This window comes from Corythoichthys intestinalis, chromosome 10 (assembly GCF_030265065.1).
Source record: "Corythoichthys intestinalis isolate RoL2023-P3 chromosome 10, ASM3026506v1, whole genome shotgun sequence".
Classification (NCBI taxonomy): domain Eukaryota; kingdom Metazoa; phylum Chordata; class Actinopteri; order Syngnathiformes; family Syngnathidae; genus Corythoichthys; species Corythoichthys intestinalis.
This window is the reverse complement of record NC_080404.1, coordinates 36,817,574-36,842,387: the sequence shown is the minus strand read 5'-3', so window position 1 is coordinate 36,842,387 and position 24,814 is coordinate 36,817,574. Positions and strand designations below refer to the sequence as shown.

Sequence of the window (24,814 nt, the reverse complement as noted above, 5' to 3'; positions counted from 1 at the left end):
CCCCAATATATATATATATATATATATATATATATATATATATATATATATATATATATATATATATATATATATATATATATATATATATATATACAGTACCGTGCAAAAGTTTTAGGCAGGACACCTGCCTAAAACTTTTGCACAGTACTGTATATATATATATTTTTTATTATTAAATTTATTAGGATCATGGAAGCTTCCACTTGGGGAAAATATATACATACAGTATATCCTGTATATTCATAATATAATAAAAATATACAGTATATATATATATATATATATATATATATATATATATATATATATATATATATATATATATATATATATATTAGTCAGAGAATAACAAAAATAAATAAAAATGGAGTCTTCCTTCAGGTAAAACCCATCTTTTGTCCACAAGTGCAGCCAAACTCAACACCAAAAAAAAGAATGCTCCTTTGGGCTGATTTAAGACCACATAAATAAAATAATAATGACAATTGGGGGAAAGGGGGTAAACCTCAATTTACTATATTTCTCAAAGTTTAATTGGTGTCAACAGTAGAAAACACATACAGGAGGACACTTCTCTCTAAGCAGCTTCCTACTTAAGTTTTGCAGGTTACAAGTTCACACAGTGTAATGTTATGCTAACTCTGATGCAGGTCTGTTCTGTGTGTTCCCCACCTCCACAACATTGACGTCTTTGTACATTACTTACAGTGGCTTCTGCCGGTTGGGGAAAAAAAAAAAAAAAACTTCTAATATCCCTCCTCTTCGAAGCGGGTAGAGTAGGTGGCATGTTGGGGTGGGGAGGGGGGCAGGACATTCATGAAGTAAAAAGGGGTAAATGTAAGACTGAACATAATGAAAATAATTCACTTAATAATGTTAGGGTCAATTCTATTCTTACAACATTTGGGAAGACAATCTAAATGATGTATATAACTGAACTTATTGTATAATGCAAATGCAGGTGCTTGAAAGTTGGTGAGGACAATTTGAGCATCCTGAAAAGTTGATAACTACTAAAGCAAAAGGTGTTCAGTTATATACAGTACTGTGCAAAAGTTTTAGGCAGGACACCTGCCTAAAACTTTTGCACAGTACTGTATTTTTTTTTTTTTTTAATCATTAAATTTATTAGGATCATGGAAGCTTCCACTTGGGGAAAATATATACATACAGTATATCCTGTATATACATAATATAATAAAAATATACAGCACTGTGCAAAAGTTTTAGGCAGGTGTCCTGCCTAAAATTTTTGCACAGTACTGTAGGTCATTTAGATTGTCTTCCCATATGTTGTAAGGCTAGAAATTACCCTACTATTATTAAGTGAACTACTTTAATCATATTCAGACTTGCATTAACCCCTTTTCAATTGATGAATGTCCCAGTCCATTTTTTATCCTCAAACACACGTTTGATTGGCTGATGACTTGACATCCTTCCCACCCACACACGCAATCACAGCCCCGACACATATATAAAAGACGCCTCCTCCGCCTCCTTCAAAGACTAGGAATACCGTATTGGCCCGAATATAAGACGGTGTTTTTTGCATTGAAATAAGATTGGAAAAGAGGGGTTCGTCTTATATTCGCGGTCTAGACATTATACCCATTCATGACGCTAGATGACGCCAGATTTCATTGAAGCAATGTCCTGTTATGACAGATCTCAGCTACGCTCCTCATTCACAACGCTAGATGGCGCCAGATATCATTGAAGCGATGTTCTGTCATGACAGATCTCAGCTACTAGTTTAACCAGTTTGCATTATTTTATTGCAATGTTTTTTCCTTATTCAGATTTGTTTCAAGACTACAATTACAGTTATAGTTCACTTTGATGGTTAATGCAGTTATTGCAATTTTGTTTTGTTATCACAATAGATTGGTTTATTTACATTTCAAAAACCAGAAGCCATTCATTTACAAATTGTACTTTAGTTTACATATTTAAAAGTTCAGATATTAAGATTTGAATGAGGCAAAATAACATGCTTTTTCTCTCAAATATATTGTCATAATCTTTTGTTTCAGATGTACTGTAATTATTTTCTGTATAAAAATTAATTTGGTGTTCAAAAAGTCTTTTTTCAAACTTAAGTCTTGAAAAAGAGGGGGTCGTCTTATAATCACGGCCGTCTTATATTCGGGCCAATACGGTATTAATTTTTTTCCGCCAGCAGCAGCCACTGTAAGTAATGTAGAAAGACATCGATGGTGTGTAGGTGGGGAACACACCACTAATTTTGCTTCTGAAAGTCTTAAGACAAATGTTTATTTTTGGCATACCTGGATAGTTAAGAGATTAACAGGTTTGTATTTATTGTTGTTGTTTATATAATTCATGTTCAAATATTGTAATTTAAATTTGCTAATAATATCCAGACATTTATTCTGGAAGTTTTCAAAATGTTTTAGTAGTTTTTGAAAACAAAGGTTTGAATCAAACGGTATATCACCTGAACAAATACATGTGCACTACAAAAACACACCTCCTTAAAACCAGTGAAATTCCCTGGTTTTCAGTGTAAATCTATTAGAAATAAGTAAATGATCTGCCAGTGCATCAAGAACATTTTACTCAGATTTCTTGAAACTAGTCTTTAACACTCAAAACAAGATGGAGAAAATTATCCGAATAGATTTAAGGAAAATTATCAGACTAAGACCTTATAAATTTGCAGTGTGAAAGTTGGTATAATAGATTTATTTTTGCATGGATAATTTAGCCAATCAATCAATTAGATTTATATTAGTGAGCAATGTAGCTCTGACCCCCGTTCACTCAATCTGTTTGGTCTTATTAATGTCCCGTCCCCAGCAAAAAGTGTATATGCACGTTATGCTGTTATTTCGTCCGTGACTCCCTACCAATATTGAGACCAAACGTACGTCCTTGCTTTGTTATAAAACACATTGAAGACCTCTAAGGTTTTTGTAAAGGGCTATATAAATAAATTTGATTTTTATTTGAAGTACTACTAATAGTTACTAATGGTTACTAATAATAAAAAGCACTGATGGAAGTCCCTGTCCCTAATTTAAAACCTGCCCTGTCCAGTCTGTTGAAAACTTTCCTGTTTGCTGTTTTTGCGCTTTCGTAACCGCCACAAGATGACGCCAAAGTCCCGTCCAACACAAATGTAGTGTTCTAGTGCCATCTCTAGGCAAAAGAGGTCATTCCATTTCCAACCAATACGTCAGCCGTGCAGTGGGTCCTTTCAGCCACAAGGGAACGCAATAGAGAGATGTTCGGCTTCATGATGCAAGGTACCCACCGTGCAGGTGGAGGGGAAATGACGTTGTGTTCTTAATACATATTTCAAATAGCCATAATTTTTGTGCAGAGATCCTTTTTCTGATGGTCATTAATGTTGAAACAAATGAAAGCTTGAAATATTTGACGTTTTTCAAGTTATGCTATTTGAAACATGTTTTTGAAATAAATGGACTTTCTCTTGATACAATGACAAACACCTGTATTTTGAAAAAGTGCTTCAGAATTTAGAAAGGACAGAAGCCGTTTTCTTTTAGGCTGTCAGTGTAATAGCAACAGTAATCAGAAGTGTTGCTTGCAATATTATTTAAATAAATATCTTATTTCATTTTTGCCTTTTCAACAAATAAAAAAAAATAAAACATTTTAAAACAATGGTTAAGAAAGAAATGCAGCATTGTGTGGACATACATGCAACATGATTTGGCAAATGCTGTAGTCTGTTATAAATTTAATTTACAGTATATTTTCCAAATTATTTTATGTAAATGGAGAGCCGAGTTCAGGCTAAAATTTTAGCTAGTTTGCACAGCTAACGTCAGCATGTTATTTTACGGGAAAAACATTTGGGCATATTTTGATCACACAGCATGTTCTTTAACCTGGATTTGGACTGTTTGTATACTCGTCTGTCATTGTTCATTCTTAAATTGTTGGATACATTGTTTTGTTGTTGTTGTTGTTGTTTTAAAGCAGGGGTCCCCAAGCTTTTTCCTGTGAGGGTCACATAACCTTTCCCTTCTCTGATGAGGGGCCGGGGTCAGTTTGTAACATAAAAAGTGTGACGATTGCAGGAGTGCCTAAATGTAAAAATGGTTGTTTTTCAGAAAGCTACAATCAAATAACCCTTTCTGGATTCTTCATGGAACAAAAGTAAATAAAATACAAATAATATAACATAATAATAATAATAATAATAAATAAAAATAACACTATTAATTAAATAGATAATAACCAAATAACCCTCTCTGAGTTCTTCACAGAAAAAGGCCAGGAAATAAATAACACTACTGAGAAAAAAAAAAAATTCAAAATGCTCTGTGGTATTGTTCAGGGGGCCGGACCAAATGTGGAGGCGGGTCGTATCCGGCCCGCGGGCCGTAGTTTGGGGACCCCTGTTTTAAAGCAACACTAGGTAACTTTTCAACCTTTTAAAAATATTTTCATAAAATTTGTGGTAATATAACAACTAGTTGAATGACACCTCTTTTAAATCTTGAGGGGCTCTGTATCGCTTTCACCAACACTAATTAACTTTGAGAAGGGTGGCAGGAACACGGCCACACACACACACACAAAAAAAAATAAATGTGCCGACTGGTTCACGGCATACATCACTTCCCCCTTTCCTTGTCATTATAAAGATGGAAGTCGATGCAAACACTTTCGCACAAATTCTGCAAAGTTGGCAGAGCAACAAAAGAGACAAAAAGTTTTGTCTGAGGTGGGAAAAAAGGCAGACTACCAGGATATATAGAATAAACATTGACCCGGCTTTCACTCGCTGGCATGACTTACTGACGAGTTCGAGTGGAGTTGGGAGGGTTAGCCACACTAAGACACACGGTGGCTAACCGTCAGATGCTACTGTTTAGCCATAATTGGATTCATTACCTTATTACTATTCATCCTTCACACAGCCGCTGGAAAGACAAATGTTTCGACCATCTGCAGGTGGCGAGGAGATTGATTTTTTATTAATTGATGATTTTACAACACTGTACAGGGGTGAGCTGGTCCTCATGCGAAACGCAGTCTTCGTTAAAGCGGAAGTTCAGGATTTTTGATATTAGGCTTAATCTTTGAGTTAGCAGGGGTTTAGTTAGTTGGTGGAGTTGATTTCAACAAATTCAGTTTTGTTTGCAAGTTATTTGATAGTTTCAGGGCTCCGGAGTGGCTAAGCTAGAGCGAGTCAATGGCACCATTATAGCATGCCAATAAAAAAACACCATATGCACACATGATAATCATTGATGACCCATGCAATCAACAGTGTTGGCTATGTTTTTAGGAAAAAGTTATTATAACTTTCAGTATGAACAGCAACATTTGTAATACAGAAGCTCTGCAGAGAAGCAGGGCAGAGTGATATCACATAGTTTTTTTTGTTTTTTTCACTGCTGATTTTATATGTCGTAGCCAGCAATAAGTGACCAGTTTATTATTTTCCCCGTTCTTCATAGGGAATTTGTGGAATCTTTCCTTTGCCCATTTCTTCTGTATGTTTCCAAAGCCTCTAAATGCACATTTAGACATGTTGCTGACCGTCAGTTAACTCAGCAGACTGATGCTGCATTCGAGGAAGGTGGGAAGTCAGAGTTTCTAACCTCTGATCTGGAAAAATATCATTAGTAGGCCTCCACTATTTGATCACTTACGAGAAGTCAGGTTTGCTGGAGGACTAAAGGTCTTTTGAAGGCCAAAATAAAAACAACTTGTGGCGATCAGCCATCTTTGCTGTTTACATTTGCTTGGAATACTTTAAGGTCGCAACTGGTACCCTCCGAGTGGGATAAGTCCGACTTCCCACCTTCCTCAAATGCAGCGTGAGAAGGAGTGACCGAGGCACTCCTCTTTATTGGGGTGGTATTACGCATCTAAAAAAGTAGTCCTGCAGAATCAAATGAGTTACGACAGTTTGGTGTGACATTGTTTTGGCTGTATGGGTGTTTGGAAATAATGATCTGTGTTTTGTTATTTGACTATGTTGGATCCGTTCGTCGATCTGTATCGTTTTTATATTGGCATGCTATAATGGTGCCATTGACTCGCGCTAGCTTAACCACTCCAGAGTCCTGAAACTAACAAATAACTTGCAAACGGAACGGAATTTGTTGAAATCAACTCCACCAACTAACTAGGCCCCTGCTAACAGTAAGATTATAGAGCATACGACATGAGAAAAAAAGTCTTAAATAGCATTATTATGTGAATTAGAATCATATTTTGAGACAATTCGACTATATACAACAATTTAGCAAAGCGCAGATGACGAGAAATTAGTCTTTTAATCTGCCGTTTAGCCACGCCTACCATTATAGAGCTCTAGCGTCCCCAACAGGTGGATGACGTTAGTGGGAGACTGGGCTCATCGGTTTTACTATTCAGCCCATTGAGGGGGAATTATTCAGAACGAGGAAAACGCGACGAAGAGAGCCGCAAAATGTCATTGTTTCAGTCTCTCTACTCCAATATTTTTTACTGGATATTCTTTTTATCCAAGTATTTTTCCCCAATAGCTAAATAAATGGCTTGAGAAGGAGCCCGTCGAGGGGGAACTATTCACAAAGAGGAAAACGCGACGAAGAGAGCGGCAAAATGTCATTGTTTCTGTCTCTTTACTTCAATATTTTTACAGGATATTCTTTTTATCCAAGTATTTTCCCCAATTGCTAAAATAACAGTCTTGTGCCAAATGGAATATGAAATAATAAAAATGCACTTATTCAGGACAACATGGCAAAATTACTCCATAATGGTCAAAACTGTCGACTTCACCTTTACTGTCCCACCTCCCGAACGATATTTTATGACACCTAAATCGGACATATGTCATTTCCCTTCCCCGGCTTTGGAGAATGTAAACAAACCAAGAGGCGTGACAGCTAGCCGACATGCTAACCCGAACCGAGTGATGTTTCAAGTCTTCGAAGTGGAAAATCACACAGAACTAGCCCGGATTATTTGACATGACGACTAGATTGTCGATTGTCTTCGCGGATCAGCTAACCGCCCGGCGGAGAGCAATTTACAGTTCGTTCCCCGAAGGAGGGCGGCTGCAGTTGCTGTGCAGCTAACGTGCAGCTAATGTGCACGAGGAGAGCTTTTTACATGCCTATCAATGATCAAACGTAAATAGTCCTTTATTTAAAGAAAGTTTGTAGTGTTTACTTTGTAATCGCTGTATTAATATTTGACATAATACAAAACAAGATGTTTACTCACTTCCTCGTAAGTCCAATAGTCCCACAGTAGTAGGGCTTGGCCAATATTGTTGAGAGAAATGGTGGAGGAAATGTTTTGTATTCATAAATGTGTCCTCAGTTGATGTTGAAATAATGTTCCTATTGCTTGTTACTATTGACATATTATCTTTTCGCCACAAGATGGCAGGATGGGACTTAATTGTCAAGAGTGCTACTTTTATTACTTCTTCTTGTTTGACTTTGATTACTTTGATTTGTGGAATTGCCTGTGAAGACAGCAATGAGAGAGGATGTATCCGCATGTCAATGGAAATTAAATATGCCAAGTTTTGGCTAAAAGACAACTTATTCTCCGTCAATTCTTCCTATGAATGCAACGTTGAGCTGCAACCACCTCAACAGGTTATGGGCCCAGGAGTCATTCGAAGGTAAAGTCAGTTTCCACCGTGTAGAAGGTCGCGAAGGACAGCGTGCTCATGGACTGCTGGTTAGCGGAAAAAGCTAACAAGCAACATGGATCCACGAGGAACAAGTAGGTTACCTCGACTGGCATTTGACGGAGATGAAGCTAAATATGAACTCTGGGAAACTAAAATTTTGGGACATTTTCATCTAATCGGGCTAAAGAAGACAGTGCTGGTAGGACCAACCACTGAAGCAGAGAGAGAAAATGATGAAATGAAAAATGCGGACGCGTATGCTGAAATGATACAACTTCTTGATGATAAAAGCCTTTCATTAATAATGAGAGATGTGCCAAATGACGGAAGAAAAGCTCTGAAAATATTAAGAGAATATTATGCTGGGAAGGGAAAACCCAGGATTATAAATTTGTACACCATGCTAACATCTCTTCAAAAGGGAACCGAAGAAAGCATAGTGGACTACATCAGAAGAGCTGAGACCGCCATCACAGCATTGCGAAATGCAGGTGAAACAATGGCAGATGGTCTACTTATCGCAATGGTCTTGAAGGGGCTGTCAGAAAGATACAAGCCATTTACAATTCATGTGGTGCATACCGATGAGGACATGACATTTGCTGAATTCAAAACCAAACTCCGAAGTTCTGAAGAAACGGAAACGTTAAATGCAGCAGAATCAAGCAACAGAGTGATGAAGACTCAAGCAAGAGCTTCAAAGCAAGCCACAAAAGCAAACGCTCATGACCGGATCAAAGACGACACAGAGTTGGTGTGCTTCAAATGTGGGATCAAAGGCCACCGTGCAAAATCATGTCGACAAAAGACATGGTGTAGTCGGTGCAAAACGGACACGCACAACGACACCACTTGCAGACGCAAGGAAAAACCGGACGGAGCGAGAAAAATTGCTGAACATGGAGATCCTGACATCACGTTCAAGGTGAGAGATGAACAGCCCGACACCAGGCGGCAGGATACACACAGATTCCAGGAACGAGGCCTGATGGTGGACACGGGAGCGACATCTCATATCATCACCGATGTGACCAAGTTTGGAATTTGAAATGTAAAATTTCATTTGGTTGTTAAAAAGGCATCAACATGAGAACAAGTGGGGGTGTTGAGAGAAATGGTGGAGGAAATGTTTTGTATTCATAAATGTGTCCTCAGTTGATGTTGAAATAATGTTCCTATTGCTTGTTATTATTGACATATTATCTTTTCGCCACAAGATGGCAGAATGGGACTTAATTGTTAAGAGTGCTACTTTTATTACTTCTTCTTGTTTGACTTTGATGACTTTGATTTGTGGAATTGCCTGTGAAGACAGCAATGAGAGAGGATGTATCCGCATGTCAATGGAAATTAAATATGCCGAGTTTTGGCTAAAAGACAACGTATTCTCCGTCAATTCTTCCTACGAATGCAACGTTGAGCTGCAACCACCTCAACAAATATCCACGGTTAATGGGAACTTTTTGAAACTCCAAAAAGGCGCATACGCCTCTCCCTCATAAAGCAAGATTTTTCCGCAGCCGTTTGGCTGGCGTGATGCGAAAAAATAAACGTATTAATCCGCAAAATCAGCTAAATCCTTAGTCCTCATACACAACAGTACGGCTGTTTAGTGAAGAGGACGCCTTCACCCGTACACGTCACAGCGTCCTCCTCCTCAATGCAAGACCGAAGCCGGAAGTCACTCATTTTCATGGCGTGGGATTCAAAAAACTAAATAAATATAGCGATTAGGGCCGTCAAAATTATCGCGTTAACGCGCGGTAATTAATTTTATTAATTAATCACGTTAAAATATTTTACGCAATTAACGCACATGTCCCGCTCAGACAGTATTCTGCCTTTTGGTAAGTTTTACAGCAAGGCTTTTTGTGCTGTCTAACAGCGAACTCTTGTGGTCGCTTTGCAACATGGTTTATTTTCTTCTTGCCAGTTCAATATGGCTGCACGACGTCTCGGGCTGGCGCCTACGTTGTAATGTTGTGCTTATATGATCCTTGGACAAGATTTGTCCGTAAGTATGGTTGTTGTAAAGAATGTACATATTATGTTAGTCAGCGAAATGTTATATTTTTTGTATGAGACGCTTTTTGTATATGTTTAGTGAACCTGTATAGCGTGCTAAGCTAACGTGTTGCTAATGCAATGCTTGTGTACTTTTTTTGGTAGTTTTACGACGGTCTAAAGAGGACAATGGTTTGAGGCCATTTTATTAATAAATCAGATGAAAAAGGAAGAAGTCTGATTATCAAGGTGTCGTTCTCTAGCTGTCTAGCTTTGGAAAAAGTAGACGCTTCGGAGTGAGGACAGCTTAGACAGATTTAAATGACAGTAGAGTGAAATGCCCACTACAGTCCTTATGTACCGTATGTTGAATGTATATAGCCATCTTGTGTCTTATCTTTCCATTCCAACAATTTATTTTACAGAATATATATATAATTTACAGAAAAATATGGCATATTTTATAGATGGTTTGAATTGCGATTAATTGCGATTAATTGCGATTAATTACGATTAATTAATTTTTAAGCTGTAATTAACTCGATTAAAAATTTTAATCGTTTGACAGCCCTAATAGCGATCGCTTCCACACATATCCAAGCGGTCCATATCATTCAGGAGCATAAAATACCGCGTGTATTATGAAATAAACATGCTTTTTCGTGTCACATGCACTTTAAGCATAATGTCAAAAATCCTGAACTTCCGCCTTAACTACCGCTTTTTTTCACCAGCGTCACTAAAATAGACCAAAACTTAAAAATTACAAAGTGTTGCTTTAAGACTAAAATCTTTGAGTTTTTACTGACTAAAACGTTTTATGTTTTTTTTTTAGTAAGACCTTCGAATTTTTGCAGAGGGTTGGAGAGGGTTGCAGAGGGAACAGCTGCCCAAAAAACACTGACGTGCAACAAGGGTACCAAATGTAACATTGAAAATATATTTTTTTAATCTTCAGAATGATCAAAATTTACTTTAAAAAACTTACTTGTTGTTCTCAGTAGTTCAAATATCTCAAATAGTGCAACTATGACTTTATAGGTCTAACAAAGAATACACAAGGACAACACAATGTTTTGCTGGGTAATTTTATAAAAAATATTATAAATAGGGAGCAGGAGTCTTTTCGTGCAAAGAGAAGATCCAGAGCAACTTTCAAGACGGACGAGAAACACTATTTATCGGCACTATCATGCACAAACACTCACATCCAACATAGGAAGCTACAAATTATTTGGCCATTTGCTACTCCTTCAAGTAGAACCTTAGCCACAAGGTAGGCAAAAAGATTAGCGTTGCAAGTCATTGGGATGCACGGGTAAGTGGCGTATACCTCTTGCTCGCTGTGGTTGTTCAGTCCTGTTACTCGTATCTCAAGTATTTTACTGTATTATTATGTGGTATCATACTCACGAGTCATCAACACATAAATAGTTTTGACATAAATAAATGTGGAAATTAACAGGAATCTTCATGTTTTTCATGTTTTCCGGCTGTCAGACCAACACGAGGGGCCCCTCCTCGTCACGTCGGTTGAACAGGTTGGACAGCATGTAAGACGAAAAGAAGCTGAACTCTACGATGAAGCTGAGCTCGAAAAGCTGCAGATTGCCGCTAAGTGTCCATTCAAACACGGCTGACAGGTGCCAATAGTAGTAGTCATGGTGGACAAAGCAGAACGTGTCTGACGTGCGTTCAGGTTAAGGCTTTACACCGTTTCAGGGTCTCTCTTTACATTCATTGTCATGTTTTGTCAGAAGGACTTCATGATACAAAGATTTGACAAAATATTAGGATTTGTATGTTTTTAAGAAATTCTAGCAAAAATGAAGTGTTTTTTGTTTATTTGAAAAGGGTTGTAGTTTCAGTACATAATTTTGTATAATATTTAGAAAAAATGTTTTATAAAATATAGAAAAAAGTCATTTAAAAAAGTCAAAGGTACTATATGCAAGCATATTTTGGGAAAAAAAATGTATCTTTTCGAGATTTAAAAAAAGGTTTTTATGATAAATCAAGTGTATGTACATAAAGTGTATATTTGAGATTTTTTTTGCCTTTTTCGCTTTTGCTTGTTTTATATTGATGGGGGAAAAATAAAATTATATATTTCTTACGAAAAAAAACTTGATATTTTCAGAGCAAAATTTAAATTTCATTTTTTTTAATCGTACACTTTGGCAAAAAAAAAGTTAAAATTTTTGATGAATATATTTGTATATTTTCACCAAAAAAATCAAAGTCAATCCCTCATTAAACAATATATTAAATACAATTTGTTTGTTTTGTTACTTAAAATGTTGATATTTTCAAGAAAATGTTGTATATAGACTTTTTTGTTGCACTTTTTGGTTGAATCAAATATTCTCAAATATATACATACTCTATAGAGTATTTTAAGTTTTTATATTAAACAGAGCATAGACTTCACCGTCAGTTGACAAGACAGCTCCCATAAACATTGCGCCACACCTTCCCGATGTGGACCGACCAAGGCGGAGCATTTGGCTTTTACTGTGATAAACTCAAACACACGCTGCGTTCAAACGCCGAATTTAGGTGGGAAAAGGACGAAAGTTTTACTGCATACAAGAAGGCAGGAGTTTTTCAAAAGTGATTTGGTTAAGGATTCAAGGTAATTACTACATAAAATAGCCCCATGCATTCACTTTGAAATGTTGTGAAAAAAATGCATGGAAAATATTAGCGTAACTTTAGCTCAAAATATTTATGTAAAATGAATGATAACTGCCAGGTTTTTTTGTTTTACCAAGAATCTAGACTGTTCCATGTTCATATCTATAGAAATTTCGAGATGTACGCATTTATTTACAAGAATTTTCAACTTAAAAAGCTCTTTGTTTCGTGATGACCGCCATGTTGTATCCATACAAAGTAGCGTAAGTTTACATTGATCAGGTAATTTTAGGCCAACTGTCCGTTTTTTCGCATAAAAAGTAGTAATTTAGACATTTCTGCGTCCATACAAAAAAAAAAAATCTCTTTTTATGTGTTTTATTTTATGTAACATTTCAATAAAAACAACAAGGGTCAGATAGCAAGACGTGCCTCCGTGTTGAGGCAATAGTAACATTGGAATTCAACCTAAATAAATTGTGATTGTATATAGAAAAATGGAAATTATGCTTTTGTTGAGTAAAGTTAAGATGGTTCTGCATGCCTTCCTCAAGTTTCTGATGTGAAAATTGAGTGATTCATCAGCTGTAGAAAACTTGCGGGAAAATTGCACACAAAAAAAAAAAAATTAAGTTGCTATTTTGGGCAAAAACTTACTATATGATATATTAAATATTACTATTGATCCTGAAAATATATGTGATTATCTCTGCATTTGGTGATTTTTGTGCATCTAGCATAAAATCTGAAGATTTTATAGCCATTTTAAGTTTTGTTACAGTTATATAAAAAATAATGAATCGGGGATTTATTAGAGAACGACATTGAATTTTTTGTTGCCACTGCTCATGGAGACTCATATATGACTAAGGGGGGGGCCTGTTTTGGTTTTAGGTCGCTAGCGGCTTTGAAAATATTTGAATTTTAAGTTTTTGAAAATTGGCCCCAAGCCCATTGTCCTGTCAACTGATAGTGATGTCTATGGACAGAACTAAGGCTTAAAGAAAAGTTTTCCCCCCCTCAAAAAAATATAATGGGGGAATCGGTTTAGGTGATATAAATCTATCAAATATAAATATAAAGCAAAAGGTTTATATTTGTTTGATCATATAGTTCAAGAAAATATATCATCCGTTTTAAAATGTTTTTTTTTTTCTAGACAAAATTTGTCATCTTTTGGTCAAAAGGTTGACTGTATTTCAGAAAAAAATCTCTATTTATTCAGCCAGTCTATTTTTTCAGTAAAAACAAAAAAATTACTATATTTAATGCATGTTGTACAATTTCATATTCAAGGGAAAGTTTGGCTTTTTTCAATGTCAGCATCCTTTTTTACCTGGAAAAAATAATAATCTCCTAAACATGAAGCTGCATATTTTCCTGTTCTGACTTGACATTACAATAAAACGGCAATATGAAGTGAATGTAGGCGAAAATTTGACATCTAAAGATCATCACAAAGATGACGTGCTGGTGCAGTAGCCGAGCCCTCTTTGTCAATAAAGGATGTCTTTATCTCACGCTACAACAGGTCAGGCCCGAACACATCCTGTTATAACACCGCTCAAACACTTTTATGTCATTGTACACACTAATGCTCCTTCTCATACCAGTTCATCAAGTCATTGACAGACATAGACGTCCAATCCATTTGAAATGGCAGCGATCAAATGGATTGGATGTTATCTTATTCAAAAGGATACAGCAAAGCGTGAGGATGATCTGTGTCACAGTGGACGCCATGCGTAGCGGGTAGAGTACGTTCTCATAGCCCGTCAGCTGACATCGAGCGGTTAGCACCGACAGCAGGAATGTGTAAAAGCAGATGCACGTGAAGCTCACCCCAGCCGCCGCATGGTGCCACAGGGTCAGGTAGCCGGGCTGAAGAGGGGAGAGATAAAATGAAAAGCTGCTAAAAGCAGTACCTGGTCTGGAGAACATCAAAAGTGCCCCTTAATAGTTCGTAACAGGATTATTACTAATTTATAACACAAAAACTACATCTGTAAGGTACTACAATAGTTTTTCAATGGTGCAAGGGGACAGCAAAGTTATATGGGTGTCTTTTTCAAATACGATTTTATTACACACTTGTAATTTGTAATTTTTCATGTGAATGTATTTTCACATTAATAAAAAAAATAAATGTCAGGGGAGTACATATAAAAACATGTTACTATGTTCATACATTGTTATTAACCCATTATACAAGGGTAGTGATATGAACATTTCAATACATTTGTAAGATGAATTTCATAGATGTACATGTTTAATGTTTTTTTTTTTGTTTTTTTTTTTTTTTTTTGCGTGTTATTGCACAACTATTAATTGCCGCTAGCCAAGTAACACAAGTGCTTGCTGTTATTCATGACATTTTTGTTTGGCATTCATAAATGGTTTCTATAATTTAGGTGCAATAATTTAGATCGAGGTATGATTAATTAGAAAAAAACATGTATACGTAGACGCCTCACTAAGTTGTATCTAACAGCCAACATCCTGGATGAGCCTCAAATCCAATTCTAGTACCAGTACATTCGTTTATGTTGTAGGCGTAGACGCCCCTCCTGAATCTTAGCACAATTTTCACACGGATTGCTAATTGCGGTTATTTCAAGCATATGCTAAACAGTACACAGGTATTTCACTCTACCGCTATGTGACACACTGTGCCAACAGTGGTGTGTGACAAGAACCACGGTATTTTACATGTAGTTAGATTGTTTTGCACGTTTGGTGGAGGATTTAGCGAGCCAGATAGTTCGCTCTTGCGATGTAGTCGATTGTACGACCCGTTTGGGGCCTGATAAAAAGATTTTTAAAAATTCAAATTCCCACCGAAAGGAGCTGCAAATAATGAAAGGGAAATCAGCCAGCAATGAACAGATTAAACCTGGCGTTCTTTCAGATTAGCATATCTGTATGGTTATTAGTGTTGCACCGATACCATTTTTTGGCCCCGATACCGATCCCAATACCCGGCTGTGCAGTATCGGCCGATACTGATACCATACCGATACCGCTTCGTTTGAAATATATATATATATTAGAGGTGGGAATCTTGGGGCACCTAACGATTCGATTACGATTCAGATGCTACGATTATAAATCGATTATTGATGCCACAGCCGCTTTTAATTTTCCAAAATTGTTCAATAATTCTCTCAGGCTAAACCAAACTACCAAACTCAAGTCCCCATTCTATATCAGCAGCTTTAAACGACATTCAATTAATGTAATGTTGTGAATCATCCGATAAACAATTGCTCCAATTATTCCATAATTTCCCTTCTGTCTACTTTCAACATGTGAAAGTTTTAAAAGTGTTTCGTCATTTAAAGATAGATTCAAGTCAAGATTTTGCCGATTTGAGTATTTTAGATAAAAAGTTAATTAAGTTCGCTACAACAGAGCCTTCCAGAAAAGTCTACTGCTTTAAAATGGCGGTTGTTTACTAACGCAGGTAAATCTGTCATTTCGCTTCTAGTTCTCTATATACAGTGGGGAGAACAAGTATTTGATACACAGTCAATGGGAAAACCCATTGGCAGTTTATCAAATACTTGTTCTCCCCACTACTGTATGTTCTAACGCCGCCGTTGTATGTCAGTTCACATATAGTTCTATATATATATGTGATATCTACGGTAGCATTATGTGGACGTATGTTTGTTGCAACCAGCAACCTGGTGTTGTTTGTAGCGGCTGTTGGCCACATTAAGATATTATTCTTTTTTTTTTTATCTAGCGGCATGAGTTGAACATGATATTTACTCTCGGTCCCTTCCTCATTGTGTCCCGAAGACCACGCTGACTGTGTTTTAGTTCCGCTTTACCAGGTATAATAAAATAATCGGAATTTGGATGTTTGTGAATCGTTCTCGAATCTTCCACGGCCGAATCTAAGAATAATCCACGGAATAATTTAAGAATCGGAAATTTTGCACGCCTCTAATATATATATAAATATATATATATATGTACAGTGGTACCTCTACATACGATCACTTCGACACACGATCTTTTCGACATCCGACGTAAAATTTGAGCCGCCATTTGTTTCTACATCCGACGAGTTGCTCGAAATACGACGACATGACAGCACTGCAAACGAACCCACGGTGGATTTTCTTATGTGAGAAATCAACACAGTTTTCAAAAAAAGTTGATACAGTTGGAGAAACAAGGAAAAAAGTGATGCTTACCTTTGAAATGAAGATGCAAGTTATAGAAAAATATGAGCTTGGGGTGCGCGTCCCTGAACTGGCTCAACAATACAGCTCCATGATCCTCTTATGACCACCGTTCGCCACTATTTATAAGTTAAGGTGACAATTATTATTGTGGTAACATTGCCAAGGAAATCGCCAGCTTTGTCACGTTTTTATCATTTATTTAAGAACTTATCCAACACAAAACGCTCATTGTCTTAAGCAGTTGACTGCTCTCAGGAAAACGAAAGTATTATCTCTACCGCACCGACCTATCTCACTGGAGACGTCACCTTCGCGGTGCGTTCAGGGACAGTAAAAAGTGTCCGCCATATTAGAATCCGATTCGTTACATTATTTTCAGGAATAATTATTAATTCTTCTTCTTCTTCTTATATTATTCTGAATTATTTATTTATAACTTATTTGTTTTTCTATGTTTAATTGCCATTTGTAACAGTGCCAGCAGTATTTATTAAGAATTTAGTGTATGTTTTTAGGCTTTGGAACGAATTAATGGAATTATAATGTATTCCTATGGGAAAATCCTGCTCGACATACGACCATTTCGACTTACAAACAAGGTCCTGGAACGAATTAAATTCGTATGTAGAGGTACCACTGTATATGCTTACCATTGTGAAACAGGAAAAAGACTAATACAAAGTGAATCCAGTAGAACTTTTTATTGCATACCTGCTATGGGTGACAATAGTTAAATAAACCTTTGGCTTTTAAAGGCCAAAATAGTGTTAAATTCGTGAAATTAAAACATGTATAATACTACAACAGTCAGAAAGTAAAAATGTTTTATCAGGTTCGAGGTATTGAAACTCGCAGATTTAACTCCACCTATCGAAACTTTCAGGCCACAAATATTGCATGCAGCCATTGTACTCTAAGGTGATTTTATGCTGAAATATTTCCAGACCGCCAACTTTTTCCTCTCCTAATTTATTTGTTTTTCCTCCATATGAAAAAGCTGCCTTGCGGCATTGGTTAAGAGCGGCTATTGACCCGCTCTCATTTGTCTGGAGCAGGTCAATAGCCATAGCTGCTTGGCATCCAAAGTGATCAAGTGTAATCACACAACACAGAATGTAGTGAGCATCAGGAGAAAGAAGGCTGCAGTCAAGTGTTATAATACTGGACTGGTAAATGGTATCGGCAGCCTATTTGTTGGTACTCGCCGATACCACTATTTTAGTGCTAAATCACCCCCCAAAATGTAAACAACTATTAAGAGGGGGATTAAATTTGGTAAATCATGTTGCGCAAGCTCTGCCATGCCTATGAGGCAGTATGAATGACTCTATTATAACGCGAATGATTTTCTTACAGCATCAGATGTTTATTCAATGTTATCACAAGTTCATTGCTAAGCTATTTGTCATCACTATAAGGAGATATCACTGCAATTGAATCTGTACAATCCGGTATATTGTACATTGAAAGTATAACAGGAACAACCTGTTACCTGAAAAAAAAAAAAGATTACAGTACACAAAAATATTGGAAGAGTATTTTTTTTTCTCTTCTTCCTCTTTCTATTTCTTTCAGTGTCTGTTGTGGAACTTACATTGCAGTTTCCAGCTGCAAATGATCCCAAAGAGGCGACCACACCAAACGCTAGCGCCAACCTGCTCAAGCCGGCTTGAATCACATTTTTCTCCATGATGTGAGCATGGTGGAATATGCAGAAGAGAAAAACTACAGAAGATATGTTCATGTTATACAATGCATCTGTAAAGTACTGAGCACAAAACATGGCATGAGGGTAAAAAAGAAATGTAACTTTTCCCTAAAAAAAAATTCGAAATTAAGACCATAAAACAAAAAATAATGTGCACAAAATATTTAATTATGACTATTCAAAACACCTAATAATTGGGCTTAAGTGTCAGCTCATGCCTATTTTGGCCAAATAATACTTTGTGACCACATAATGCTTAAAATTTTAAATGTTTCATTTATTTGTGCCTATTAAATATTCTGTTTGTAAACAAAATGTAATGTTGGTGTGCAAGAAGTATTCATCTGTGGCTACAAAATTAATCAAATGTATGGTACACAAAATATTTGAACTGTAGCCACAAAATACATATAACGTTGATAAAATATTCATTTCACAAAATGGGTCAAATGTGCACAAAATACTAATGTGTTGCTACAAGTAGGTTAAATGTGCTTGAAATACAAAATTGTTGCCACAAAATAGATTAAATGTAGACGAAATATTCATTTGTGGTCTCAAAATGCATATAACATTTAAAGAAAAACATTCACAGTAAAGAAACAAGCCAAATGTGTCAGTAATAATAAGTTTTTGCCCCAAAATACTTGTTTCTTTTAATTCTTTTCAGTCTGGATTTCGGCCACACCACAGCACCGAGACTGTATTTACCAAAGTTCTAAATGGAATGCGTCGGAACAATTATGAAAGCAAATCATCTGTTCTGGTATGACTCGATCTCATTGCCACTTATGACATGGTTTATCATGGCATACCACTCACCAGACTGGAACAGTGGGTAAGGCTCACTAAAAATGTGCGTCATTGTTTCAAATCATATTTAGAAGATAAGGATTTATTTGTGTTGAACCATGAGCCTGAATGAACAAATTCACATTTGGGATTCCTCAAGGGTCCATTCTCGGACCACGTCTATAAAACATTTGTATGCTTCCCTTGGCTCAGATTATGGAACAGTACAACACCTCCTGTCACACCTACTGTATGCAGATGACACACACCTTTACATTTCAGTGTCCTCACATGATTAAAGTCCCAATCTCACTGAGTAAATGTATTCACAAAATCAACGAATGGATGTGCCAAGATCATAGACTTCGTAATTATACTGACGAGACAGATTCTCCAGACACTGCGCCACCCCTTCAAGTAGGGGGCCGTCCTATACTCCGTTTCAATCGGTCGAACTTAGTCGCAATTATTCTCAAAACACATGCAGCGATCCAACGCCGGATTTAGGTTGAAAACGTACGAAAGCTGTACAACATACAAACAGGAAGGATTGTCTACGGAGTGATTTGTTCGAGGACTCAAGGTATTTATTATATTTACGTACCATGCATGCATTTTGAAACGTTGTGGGAAAAAAAAGTCAATGGGAGAAATTAGCCGCTACGGCATTGCCGTCATAGTTCGCAATATTTACGTAAAATAAATGCTAACTGCACGTTTTATTTTGTTGTTTTTAACCATGAGTCGAGACTGTTTTACGTCCATATCTATAGATAATTCAGGGATTTAAGCATTTATTCACAAGAATTTCCACCGGAAAAACCTCTTTGTCTGTGATTCCACTCGGTCAGCTTTGACGGCCACGCCAACAATGCAGGCAGGCCTCCAATTAATCGGCCCCGCGGCCCGTGACCGGTCAATATATTATGAAGTCTATGCCAGGATTTTCTCTAGCAGGATAGACCGAGGTGAGGTGATCATTTTTGGGCCAAAAAAAGGAAAGGTCAAAGATCAGCACTCACCTTGGCACAATGTCACTTACAGCTAGAAATCAAGCCAGAAATCTTGGCATCTGCCTATTACCATAAATATAGCCAGAATTAAGGGGATTTTGTCCAAACAAGACATGGAGAAACTTAACCATGCATTCATTTTTAGTAGATTCGACTATTGTGATGGTATATTTACAGGTCCTAACAAAAAAATCAATTAGGAAGCTGTAACTAATACAGGTTGCTGTTGCCAGAGTCCTTACAAATAGGAAACTGGACCATACTATGCCAGTTATGAAGTTGTTACACTGGCTTGCCATGAGTATGAGGATGGACCATAAAATATTAGTGTTGGTCTGCAAAACGCTTAATGGCTCTGTACCAAAATGCATGCTTGATTTGTTTGACCCATACAGAGCCTCTAGAACCCTAGAGTCGTGTGGAACCGGGCCGCTGTGAACCAAGCAGGGTGAGGCTGCATTCAGTTACTATGGTCCTCACCTCTGGAACCAGTTACCTGAGCTCTGAAGTGTTTTCAAACAGTTAGTTCCTTTAAATCAGGGCTAAAAACGTTATTGTTTACCTCAGCAAATTCATAATTTATAGCCCGTATAGTTCAAATTTCAAGTTATATGACTTTTGCTTCCGATTCATGTTTTGGGTTTATTTCAATTTCAATTATTTCGGTCTTTAACTGCCTTTAATGTGACTTTTATGTATCGTTTTATCATTTGTTTTTGGATTTTTATGTGATGTAAAGCACTGAATTTTTCTATACAAATAAATGAATGAATGCCTTGCCTTTCCAAAATACGTCAAATGTGACCACATTTATGAAATCATTTTTTGTGTCCACAAAATAGGTCAAAGGTCCACAAAATTCTTTGTTGTTGCCACAAAATAGGCCATTTTTTGCTTGTAAAGTGCTTAACTTGTGGCCATAAAATACCTTTGAAGTTCATTAAAATACACATTCATGGCAACAGAGCAGGTAAAACGTGCATGAAATACTAAATTGTGCTCACAAAATACTTAAATTGTAATCACAAAACAGCTATAATGTGCTAATGTACTAATCTGTGACTCCAAAATGAATTCATGTCCTCGAAATACTAATTTTAAGACAGAATATAAAATAATAGACAACTAAAATCAATGTTTCTACTTACACAAAAAGGAACAAGCGTTGAGGGTGGCTGTGAAAAGGGAATTCTCCGGGGCGTTGGTTCCACTTGTGCTACACATTTGATATTCTCATTAAAATTCAGCTAAATTCAGGCCATACCTCAGATCATACCAGATTCATTGTACGTCATATAGTATTACCTTATGGTGGGAATATAGCAGCAGTTGGTGGTGTGATTGATAGTGCAAAAGTTCTCCCCCGACCTGGGAAAGAACATCCTAATTACAGCTGCTACAAAGATCATTTTGATAGTCAATTGATCACAGAAATTTTTGCCATGAGTCAACTAATCGGCTCATGTATAAATTACGTTATTTAGTATTAGATTACGCTTGTTTTTACACATTAGCTAGAAATTTGCTTGAAACCAAAAACTATGCACTGAGAAAATTTGAACTGTGAATATTATTTAAGAATGTACCGATACGATTGTTAACCAAAGCAAAATCAGAAGTTTGTAAATACCTAACATTGATTGAATACAATAAGAATAACCTGCTTTTGAGGACTACAGATTTCAGAGGATATTTATTGATTTTTTTAATTTTTATTTAAAAAATATCAATTAAAAAATAAAACACGAGTAAAAAACTATATACTGTTTTAACTTTTTTAAAATTCAAAACAGGTACCAAAAAATCCAATTTTAGATCGTTTAAAAGGATAAAAAGCAGTATTACTGTGATTTTTTTTTTAAAATTTTAACAAATGTGAAAAAAAATATTTTTGCAAAATTAATAAATAAAAATGCTAATAAAAATGCTTTCATCGAGTACTACAGGGTCGAGTACATACTTTTACTTTTTCAGAAAAATAGACCAAAATTACCGAAAATAATTGAGATTTAAGAATTTTTTTACTTGTTTTTCCTTTCAAGTCGATGCTAAAGCAAGTAGAGGAAATCAATTTAGAGTACATTACTAATAAATAATAATACATTCTAAAAATTACACAAAATAAATGATAAAATGCAATAGCCACAAAAGGCACAGTTGTTAACTCGATATTAAAAAAGGAAGCATTGAGGCTGCGTTGATCTAGAATGTGACTAATTTGGTACAGGCATTAAGGAGTTACCTTAAATAAATAAATAGAAAGACAATATTTACTCATTATATTTACAGACCTTAAAAAAAGCATTTGAACAATTTTTATGTATAAAATGTCTCACAATGATTTACTGACTCTTCAAATAGTTGTCGTTGAATAAAATAATTGGTGGTTCTAGATTAGTTAATAAATCATTGCAACCCTAGTCATAATTATTTCATAATTGGGCCGTTTTTTCGGCAGGAATGAACTCGAACTCACCAGTCGGTGAGCGAGCAGACATGTTGGTTGGAGTACGCCAAGCCGTATCTAGAGGTGGAAGACACAAGTGTTAACAACATTTCAGATACATAACTTATCGGGGAAAAAAATATCCTTTGCACATGAGAATGAATGTTTTGTATCACAGCACAAAATGTAAAACCATGCCCTGGTGTGACGATAAAAAAAGATTGTCTTGTTCCCTTTCTGATATCAGAGTAGGACAAATCAAGATGTCTGATAGGTTTAGAGGACGTCGAACGACATTCTAATGTGAATGTATGACCTCACTTTAGAAAAACTCATCATTGTTATGCCTCTAAGCATGCAAACCGTTCCTGTTCCTGATGTATCTTATCACTCCTGAGGAGTGGGAACAGATGTCATTTCAGCACATTCGAATTACGTGAGACGAATGATAAAATGAAGGACTTTGTCAGCTTTGTTTCTCAAAGTGATCATCGTCTTTTATTAACTCACTGGCTGCCATCGACGACGACAGACATCCAAGCAGCTTTGAATGATCACTGCCAACCCTCCCAGTCATAAATGAATTAATAATAATATTAATCATAATTTTTATTTGTAGAACGCTTTTACAGATGCTCAAAGACACCGAACAGGTCAACAAAAGGTATAGGATTGAAACATTAGCAAATAAGACCTACAGATCCAAACATACTGTAGAATTATAAATTAAAGGCCAGTTTTAAGATACTGTAGATGGGATTTAACAGATTTTTGAATGAAGGAAGGTGTGTACAAGTATAGATGGATTTTGTGAGTGATCTCCATAGGGAGGGGGCAGCAACGGGAAAGGCTCTGTCTCACCAAGTTCAAGGATGTTTCCATCAGATCTGGATTGGACATCTATGGTTGTCGATGCCAGAGAATGAGTGAAAGGGTTTAAATTCTCCCCTCTCACTGTTAGTTCAAATTAACCACAAAAATGATAGAAAAAAAATATACCTGTAGTCTATATATATTATATATATGGTGGGAAAACACTCAGGTGACTTAAGTTCCGCTCTGAGACCACCAATTTGGCCAAATTTCAAAATTGTCCGATATGCATGTGCGATACATCATTGGAAAGCTTAAAATCTCAGTTTTCAGGGGGAAGAAAAATTTTAAACAGGAGGGCATTTAGAAAAAAAAATTTAAACAGCAAAACACTGTCTGGAGGTGAGAGCACGCGAGAGCAGAATTACAGACGCCATGATTTAAACGAGATATTATCGCGTACTTACCTTGTTTTGATCAAAAAACTCCATGTAGCATGTATCACCGAGTGTCAAGACACAGCTGTGAATGGCCGGAGCTGGATTTTTGGCGGATTTTATGGGTGAAACATGGGAATATAACAAAGGTCACGATGCAGAAATCGCAGACATCAAGGAGTGGTCGAGGTTTTATTTTTCATATATTTAAGCTTTTAAACTTTTTTTTCAATTTTTCTTTGTTGGGATCGATTATTTATCATCTAACATATCGGAGAAAATGCGACAGTAACAAAAAAAATACAATTAAGCGATAGTTATGAGGTAGATATCCGTGACTTTTTTACAGACGCCATTTTTTTCATTGTAACGTAATATGTTTAAAAGTTTAAAATATGTGAGTGAATAATTTTTTTAAAGTCTTTTTTTTTTTTTTAAACGAAATATTAGACATCAATTAATGATTCTAAGCTAAAAACGACAGACATTTTGAATAATAAATATAATTAATTACATTCGTTTTATGGCTGGGTTGAAACAAAAGCAGTTGCGCGATGTCTGTAAACGGGGGTTTTCAGGGTTAAACGGATAAATTAAAAACAGTTCAGGGGCTTAATGCGCCATGAATCTGCTAGGGCAGCATATAGACGTATTGTTCTATCAAACACAACAGTTGTTTTGGCTTAAAATACAGCAATTTCTTTTAAAGAGGAGTGCAAGAGAAGAAACTGCTTTTTCATATATATATATATATATATATATATATATATACATATATATATATATATATATATATATATATATATACATATGCATTGTTTAGATTTTTTTTTTTTTTATTAAAAGCAATTTATATAATTTTTACTGAAGTGACTTTACTTGCATTTTTCTTTTTTGACTTCGAGTTACCTAGCTCTTGCTTTCACCACATTTTTTTGACCTGCATGTGTCATTTGTTGTTCAAAGAACTGCTGCAGTAACAAAATTTTGTGGTTTGAATATCATCAACACTGAAATATATTAATGCTGTCAAAATGATGTAGTCTACTTAAATAAAAGATATAATTGTAATCTACTGTATATAGTGATGTCAAATATATATTGTATCATTAGACATGTA

The 24,814-nt window shown here is 36.0% G+C and overlaps 1 protein-coding gene across 3 annotated transcripts in view; it reads right to left on the bottom strand.

The window, feature by feature from the left end:
* Positions 1-10,665: 10,665 nt before the first annotated feature.
* si:dkey-228d14.5 (uncharacterized protein LOC796266 homolog) overlaps positions 10,666-24,814 on the bottom strand; it is a 28,505-nt gene continuing 14,356 nt past the window's right edge. For 2 of the 3 annotated variants that reach the window (XM_057849145.1, XM_057849146.1), the window contains exons 3-8: positions 22,475-22,522; positions 21,304-21,366; positions 21,147-21,214; positions 18,080-18,210; positions 13,993-14,170; positions 10,666-11,336 (exon numbers count right to left, since the gene is read on the bottom strand). In XM_057849145.1, the coding sequence (XP_057705128.1) occupies positions 11,149-11,336; positions 13,993-14,170; positions 18,080-18,210; positions 21,147-21,214; positions 21,304-21,366; positions 22,475-22,522 (676 nt within the window). In that variant the 3' untranslated portion in view covers positions 10,666-11,148. The remainder of the gene's footprint in view (positions 11,337-13,992; positions 14,171-18,079; positions 18,211-21,146; positions 21,215-21,303; positions 21,367-22,474; positions 22,523-24,814) is intronic. The other variant, XM_057849144.1, reaches the window with a different exon arrangement.